This window comes from Xiphophorus couchianus, chromosome 3 (assembly GCF_001444195.1).
Source record: "Xiphophorus couchianus chromosome 3, X_couchianus-1.0, whole genome shotgun sequence".
In the NCBI taxonomy this organism is placed as follows: Eukaryota; Metazoa; Chordata; class Actinopteri; order Cyprinodontiformes; family Poeciliidae; genus Xiphophorus; species Xiphophorus couchianus.
Window position 1 is genome coordinate 16,054,437 of NC_040230.1, and position 8,495 is coordinate 16,062,931.

Below are 8,495 nucleotides of genomic sequence, written 5' to 3' on the forward strand. Positions count from 1 at the left end.
TGATAAAGTCCACACCACAAAGTATTGATTTAATCACACAGTGGCATAAATCACAAAAAAAAAAAAAACACTGCAGCTTCTAGCATATTCACATTGTGTATTAGAGCTCTGTATTAAAATAAATACTGTCTTAAAATAAAATGTTTTGGTTGAATAATCACCACAGTTTGCACCTGAACAGAGAGCAATGTGAAAAAAGTAGGAAAAAAATAGCGTTTTAGGGTCAAACTAGAGGAAAAATGTGACCTTACTAATCAGAAAGTGCACCTTCCTTCAGACTGAACCAAATGTTTGTAACTTTGGCAGCAAGAGGCGGGCTATTGGTTGATCATAAATTAACCAGTTCTGAGAAAAACAGCCTTATGACAGAAGGAAAAGTCACATTTCAACGATCACTTATTCACCTTTAAGTCTGGATGAAGAAAATTACGTCACAATTAAAAAGACGAGTTTAGTTTTAGTTTGTTTGATGTAAAACACACAGACACACAAAATAACTTCGAAAGTCAAATAGAAACGTTCAGATGTGTTGTATAGATCGAAAAGGTATAAACTGAAGCTTTACACATGCTCACCCTTACATGTTTATTACAAATAAATAATCTCCTCTCTTTGTAGCTTTTGTTACAAAAATTAACAGGATACACAGGATCAACAATTAAGTCCAAACAAGAAAAGGTTAAAAACTAAGTAAATCACCATTACCAAGGTTTCAGTCAAATTTCAAATATTCATGTCACTGTGTAGCTTTCAATCGTTTAATTCCCTTTTAAACTGTTTTGCTATTACTTAAGATGTTCTGGCAAACTATTTCACAGAGATACACAACTTTTTATTTTTTTGCTTTGTATATTATTTGTGCAGTCTTAAATTTGACTAGATCAGCAAACTTTAATACTTTAAAGCAAAGCGTTGGTGTGGTTGTTATATATGTGATTTACATCTATTTAAATGTAGAAAGTTTAGAGAGAGGTGAGGACCAGGCTGTTTGTTCGTGGTGGTGACTGTGGCCTCGTGCGTTTCTGGGAGAGTAGAAAGAAAGAGGTCAACTCTCTCTCTCAGCGTGCATCCATCAACTGCTGCCCGCAGCTGGCCTGAGCGTCCCGCCCTCCCTGGCTCCCCTCCAGCACTTAACGGGGATTTTAATGTAGTCTGGTCATCTGTCAGGCAGATCAGATCAGAGCTGTAATACACAGCAGCAGGTCACACAGACGAGGCCGCAGCCCCGTCCATAAGTCTCAGAAAAACAGTGTAAAATAAATAAATAATTCCACAATTTCTGTAACAACCCTCCCCTTCAACAGATTACTGCTGCTTTTCTCTTGCGTTTTTGAAAATGAGGATCACATGTTTACGAGCCGATGTTTACATCATTCACAAAATACTGACAGGTTGATTCAAACGCAGCTTATTGTTCTAATACCGTGACGGCCAGTAGATCTGAGTGAAATGTTCGCTCTGCAAAGATAGCATCGAACGAAGATAAGCTGCAGCAAATGGTTCCGCACATAATAAATCAGCTGCCGTGTTTGAAGCCTGATTCTTTGATATCAAACTCTGTTATCAGTTTGTGGAGCCACACCTCGTGTCTTTCACCGTCGGACCTTGTCGTTCCTCACTGCTCACCGTAGAACCGGTGCTGCTCAGGCGGAAAAAGCATCTTTAACTAGGAGCTGTGATGTTGAGTTTGCATTTATTCTGAATGATTCCTAATTATTTTTTAAAGCCAGTAATAAGTAAAAAAAAAAAAAAAAACAACTTTAAAATGTGTTAAAATATTAATTCTCCTGCCGATTTGTTAAAAAGAAAAACGTTTGATTCTCTATACAAACTTTTTAAAATTGTAAATCATCTCAGCTTTATGCTTGAGTAAAGAGAACGCTAAGGAAAAAGTAGAATTTGCAAATAATTTATTGTTCCTTTGTTAGTCTGTGTTGTAATGCCTGTTAATTATCAGCCAGGAGCTGGAAGCTGAGCAGCGATCATGAACAGCAGATCAGAGCAGCGATGTGCACTTTCTGATCTGTAAGTGATCCTATAATTATTAAGAGTATCTCAGCACAAGCGCTCCAAGCATTTCAGAAGATATCAGCATAGTAGCTGATTGAAGTTCATTCGTTTTATTTGTTAAATAGCAGCAGGAGATTCAGATTTTAAAACCCAAGTTAGGATTCCCTGGGCTCATTTTCTTTTTTTTTAAGCTGGTGAATTAATCCAAATCCAAATAATTGCAGTATTTTAATTAAAGACAGCTTCGTTTATAATTCTTAACTGCATTACATCTGAATGAGTTAATTTAATTAGAAAAATTACTTAACAGCAACATGGTGGGCTTGCTAAAAAATATGCTTGAAGTTTCTGGACCCCTTCCAAAAATAAGTGGAAATCTTTGAAATACATTTTTATTGCTACTAATTTCAGACTGGAAGAAGTAAAATTAGCATTTAATATGAAGGGAAATAAATCAACAACTATTGACGCCCCAGTCTCTGTAAACTGTCAGGGGTCTTTGTGCAGGAACTCTAAAGCACACTTACTTACTTCTCTAACCTCTCTGGGTTGTTCAGCGCATAGATTTTTTTGTGCTAAAGATTTTAATGATCGATAATCTGTTCATCCACTTTGCTTTATTTATTTATTTTTTTTCCCTCCAAGGCAGGTAATCCTCTGCTTGTCGACCTCTTCCCGACACGTGCCGCCTGCAGTCAGATGGCCGCTGAGCTGCTGTGCAGAGCAGAGCTCATGATTTTACGGCCCACCTCTGCCTCACAGATGCTCAGAGAATGTTCTTTTACGTGTGTCACAGTAGCTGTCAAAATGTCTGCAGGGTAAACAAAGTGTAGGAAAAGACTAGAAGAGAACAGCCTAATGTTTGTTTGACATTTTTATTCAATCATGCAGAGAAAGAAGACGATTTATAATAGCGATGCTTGACAAGATGTCGACTGTTTTTCAGAAAAGAGGAGAACAGATGAGTAACGCAAAGACTTTTCTTTGCCTCCTTTCTGCTTTTAACAAGACATTCATACAAATCACAGCAGTGGAGAAATTAACTTAATTTGTGCTGCACAACTTTCTATAGTCAGCCTGTATTTAAGTGAGAAAGACTCAATATGTGTGAAAAATGAACTAATTCGCAACTTATTTTTGTAATGGCATCCAGTAAAACATTTTTCATGATCATCTGTTTTAGTATGATTTCAGGCATAAGAGTGTAGTAAAAGTAATTTTTTTTTAGTGACAATTCAAGTGAAACTGTGGCCTACTAACACATAGTCACAACCCTGTGCAGCTGTAGTATCTACAGAGGCTTTTTTATCAAATAAAATCAAGCCTCATTCTGCTGTGCATACAATTATATAGCAGAAAGATGAAAGATTGTTTCTCCGGGGTCAGAATAGGAAATTAAAAACTATTTAAAAGGTCTAGTCCTCTAGGACCTTCCATAAAAAAACATTAATACCTTCCAGATATAATATTTATGCCTTCTGTCTTATAAAATTTGACATTTCAAAAGGTGTACACCCAAAATTGAAATTGAATTCTTAATAGCGAGCTCATTCTTTTATCAGCGTTAATTGAGTAAACCATACAGTGTCCATGATGTCTGTAAATTTATACATCCAGTCAATACTGCCGTGTATCCATCCATCCATTTGTGTATTAACTCATGCATCCATCATTCCGGCAATCCATCCAACCATCCATCTCTCCATCGCATTGTTCATCAATCTATTCGTGTTTTGCCATCTAACAAACCATCCATACATCCAAAAATCCACCTCTTTGTTCATCTTTCTGGTTGTTTACCATCCATCCATCCCTCCTTTATTCTTTTTCCATCCAAATGGTTTTCATATCTAAAACCTGACCAAGTAGAGATATTTCCATAAATAGAAATTTAGTGGACTATTAGAGACTCTGTGAAATAAGAGCTTAATTTTTCCTGATGTGGATGCAGAGGTTGTGATCTAATACATTAATATTACTTTTTAGTTCTTAACATTGTATAACAGCCAATTAAATAAAAATTTGTTCCATCTGAATGTGGAAAAGTAAATTTTAACAGTAAAATGTTTAACACGCCAATCTGCACTTACATTTGAATAATTTTTAAACGTGAAATAGTTGTAATCTTTGCAGAACTGGATTGTTGAAGGCTTAGATTCCTCAATCTCTTTTTGGGGAGGAAAACTAACACAGATGAAGCTCCTCTCTCTGCCATGTGGACGTGAATCAAAACAGTACGCCCCCTATATAAAGCCTGCAGGGAAACCCCAGCAGAGCACAGAGCCGCAGATTACTGAGGCAGGAGGCAGAGGACACCGAGACGACACGCCAGCTGGACAAGTGCTCCGGGATTTACCGATCTTTGGCGATGCACAACTTACCTCACTTCAGTCAAAAAAACCTGATGAAGAAACACTGCTAATGTCATACCCAGTAAAGCAGATTTTTTCAAAAAAAGACTTACTTTTGGGTGCGTTTTCCCCGAAAAAATTTGTTTAAACACCATTCAGAGGTTTCACCGCGTCACCCTAAACCACCCCCATGCTCTCCAGTGTGCGGCGGCACAGCCTCCGCCTCCAGACGGAGCTCCACCGCTGGAGCATCTGCGACCCGGGCAGCCACCTCCTCCCGGACGGCCTCCTTGCCCGGGTCCCTGCGTGCATCTCCCGCTCCAAGTCCTGCGCCAGTTCCGCTGGCGAGTCGGACGGAAGCCGCGGGAGCTGGTCGTCATCGGACTCGGTTATCTCCGTTGACTCCACCGGGGGCTCGGTGGAGCCCGGCAGCCCGTACAGGGTGGTGCTGCTGGGGGCCAGCGGCGTCGGGAAGACGGCGTTCGCCAGCATCTTCGCCGGCGCTGCGGACAGCATGGACAGCGACGACTGCGAGCTGTGTGGAGGTATGACATGTTTAAATTACTACAACAATTCAAAGTTTTAAAAGATATTAATAATTGAATTACTAACAGGGTACTTTTTTATTAGAGTAAAACTTTAAATTCATTTTTATTTCCAGATGAAGTGTCTGAGAGGGAAATTGAAGTTGACGGAGAGACTGCAACTATACTCCTGTTGGATACTTGGGATGCAGAGGTGAGATATGTTGGCCACATTTCAGCCTGGATCCTGCACTGCCTTTCATTTAATCAGTCAAGTTTATTTGTACAGCACATATCAGCAACAAGGCAGTTCAAAGTGCTTTAAAAACATCACACGGTTACCAATTTGAGAACAAACATTACAATTTATTTAGATCCATCATCAAAAACAGCAATATGGCCAACGTTCCATTGATTATGGTTTAAAGGAAAGTCTGTCAGATGGGTTTTTAGGTGTGTCAGATTTTAACTCTTTGCAATCTTTGCAGCAAGGTGATGAGTGGACCCAGGAGCGCTTCATGCAGATAGGTGACGCCTACCTGCTGTTGTACTCCATCACTGACCGGGAATCCTTCCTGCGAGCTTCAGAGCTCCGGATAACCCTACGTCGCTTTCGTCCTGCCCGGCACACACCCATAATCCTGGTGGGGAACAAGTGCGACCTGGTGAGGCGGAGAGAAGTGTCGGCAAGCGGTAAGAAGACACCGGAAAAATTATCTTAACTCTTTAATTTTTTTTAGTATCTGTTGCACATTTCTAAGTATTTTTGACGGGATTTTATGTGATGGACTGGCAAAATGTTGCACATAAGTGTGAAGTGAATGGAAATTATTTCCAAATGTTGATTATTAGTCACTCACTCTACAAATCTGGCCGTAATGAAAGATAAGGAAGTAAGAAAGCCATGAGAAGACCTGTGTGCAGGGCCGGATTTACAAGGATGTGGGGCCCCTGAGCTGGAGACAGTTTTGGTGCCCTAACCACCACAAAAAAATATTCTACCAATTCAAATTGCAATATAATAGGTAAAACAGGTAGTTCTATACATTAATTGATGCCTGGTAGGTTTAATACATCCCTAGAGCAGTAGCTCTATGTTGTTCCCAAAATAATTAATATAATTTCTTAATTTCAAATACTTGAGTATTGATTATATTTGTAAAAATCCCCAAACTTTAATACAATTCATTTGGGCCTATATAAAGTATTAATTTTTTATGAAGTGCGATGTATGTTCCAGGCCGTGTGTCATTTTGGTGGCTGTCGTTTTACACAGGGGCGCTGCTGGGCTTCAGGGGTCACCAAAACAATGGCATAAAATTTATTTCCAGTCAGCATTTTCCATATTTAAAAACTGTTTGTTCATGTGTAAACAAAGTGGTCTATAACAAAGGCATAATGTGTCTGCATGCAACTCAGAAAGTACAATGTTGCATCCCTGTGTCGTTTCCCTCTGGCTGTGGAGTTAAGACTTCTTGGGAAAAGGTTCATGAAAAAATTATTCTTTACTTGTCAGATGTGATGTGTGGTGAGTTGATTGAGCTAAGTATGGGGGTCAGAAAACATGTTGAAGGCACCAAAAGGCAGGATGCTGGGTCACAGTCAAACATGACTCTGTAAAGCCAGAGTTACAATTATTACACTTGAAAGTTTTTGCTCATCTACCAGATAAAATACGTCAACATTCGTGTGGTTGTTGTTTTTACAAGTTCAAAGACATCTGAAGGTTTTTGAGTGAATAATTTTGCTGTTTTTCCAGAGGCCCGTGCTTCTGCCGCGGTGTTTGACTGCAAGTTCATCGAGACCTCGGCAGCAATGCAGCACAACGTCTGGGAGGCTTTCTACGGCATTGTGAGACAGCTGCGCCTGCGACGAGACTCCAAAGACGACAGCAGACGTCGCAGGCGCGTTCACTGCGACAAGCGCAGAGAGAGCCTTCCAGTCAGGGCCAAGCGTTTCCTCGACAAGGTGGTGGCGAAGAACAATCCCAGCATGGCGTTCTGGCTCAAATCCAAGTCCTGCCACAATCTGTCAGTGCTGTAGACCAAATCTGAATGCAGATGGGGAAACACCTGAGCAAATGAGATGAGTTAAAGGCTGCAGAAAGGCAGCCGTGGACGGAGCTGGAGGGACATTTCCTGCCTCCGACGAGCTCAGAGTTGGCGTTTACCTTCCACCCTCCGTTCAGGTGGAGGTGGAGGTGAAGGTGAAGGTCTGCATCAAGCTGTTGACAGTCTGAATGGACTGCAGTTCACAGTAACGTCATGGGACATGAGTATGACATTTAGAAGAAACTAAGAAAATGAAGTGATTTTTATTGTTTTATTTCTTAGTTCTTTCCGCTTCTTGCTTTGTTGTAATTTACAAATGCGTAAATAACTAAAAATTCCTTTACATGTGTTTTTTAAGACCTGTGTGATACTTAAACGTTTAGTTTTTGTTTATGCTGCAGTGTTTTATGCGCTAATTGTAAGACCAAGTCGATGCTATATTGTCTTTTGCTACTTTGAATCACTGTTTGAAGAAATAAAGTGACGTTTTTGCTTGGAAGAAAGCACAGCAGGCCCCCTTTTGTGTCTTTTCAACGTTGTTGATGAGAAATCAAAATGGATGACTCATCTTTAGCACACAAAAGATTCACACTAGTAGGATTTAACCGCGACACAACTGAGCTGATAAGGGATGAGTCAGGCGGTGACGGTAAGGCTGAGAAACAGAACCAGTCTCCTCGGTGAGTGTCACTTCAAAGAGGGAAAAAGTTTATGAACCAGTCAGGATTCGGATCACAGAGCGACGCTGAACTTCAAGCTCAGATTCTAAACTTGAACTTTGTCTCAAAGGTGGAAAATAACTGGAGGAATCTGTTGCCAAGGTAGCATTTGCTGTGCGATCTGTACGAGGATTTCAGGGGAAGCAGGCAGATGGCTGTGAGCATGCTGGGCGTTCATGCAGTCCAATCCTTTACATAACAGAGTCACTTCCATCTGAATCCATGGCTTCATCTTTTGAACCTCCAACTTTGCAGTTTGAATATTGAGCCAATCAAACAGGGATTCACCCACAGCCTGATTCTGTGGATTCGCACCGTTTTCTTAGCTTAGCTTAAAGCTCTCGGCTCAGGATGGGATCAGGCTTCATGCAGCATAACTACATCCACTCTTCTTGACAAAATGGTGTCCAGATTTTAACCAGAGGCCACATCATTCCCATTAGATTTTAGCTTTGGTAAATTGATGTTAGCCTGCTTTGTCCCTCCAAGAACAAATTTTGAGTGTTTCGCATCAGAAAGTAAGACTGTGTCAAAGTTGAACTATTTAGCTGCTGAGGCCAAGTGCTTATTCCTTTTTTCATTATTCAATTCTCAAGCATCACAGCATAATGCTGCCACTGCTGTGCTTGACAGTTCGTCTCATGTTTTAGGTGATGGAGCCTAAGCTTGAATTCTCCAAACAGCTCAGTGTTTTCATGTCTGAACAGGAAGATGACTCCAGACGGGAAATGATTTGTTCATAAGAGTAGCTGCAGATTTTTATCAAGCCTCCAGCTGTTTGTTTTGCTGGGTTTAAAAGAAAGCAATTTGAGGTCTGGATAAGTGTGAAAAAAGAGAAGA

At 40.4% G+C, this 8,495-nt stretch overlaps 1 protein-coding gene across 1 annotated transcript; it reads left to right on the plus strand.

The window, feature by feature from the left end:
* The first annotated feature begins 1,828 nt into the window (after positions 1-1,828).
* Positions 1,829-7,444, plus strand: gem (GTP binding protein overexpressed in skeletal muscle). Its single transcript, XM_028007492.1, has 4 exons — positions 1,829-4,906; positions 5,023-5,099; positions 5,374-5,578; positions 6,645-7,444. Exons 1-4 carry the CDS (start codon positions 4,552-4,554, stop codon positions 6,926-6,928), a joined length of 921 nt encoding a protein of 306 aa, XP_027863293.1. The 5' UTR covers positions 1,829-4,551; the 3' UTR covers positions 6,929-7,444.
* Positions 7,445-8,495: the final 1,051 nt, after the last annotated feature.

Bases quoted from the DNA above. Each gene is read 5' to 3' on its own strand.
- gem (XM_028007492.1), top strand. From the start codon at position 4,552: ATGCTCTCCAGTGTGCGGCGGCACAGCCTCCGCCTCCAGACGGAGCTC. The intron at 4,907-5,022 runs GTATGACATGTT...TTTTATTTCCAG, and splicing joins CGACTGCGAGCTGTGTGGAG to ATGAAGTGTCTGAGAGGGAA. The intron at 5,579-6,644 runs GTAAGAAGACAC...CTGTTTTTCCAG, and splicing joins GAGAGAAGTGTCGGCAAGCG to AGGCCCGTGCTTCTGCCGCG.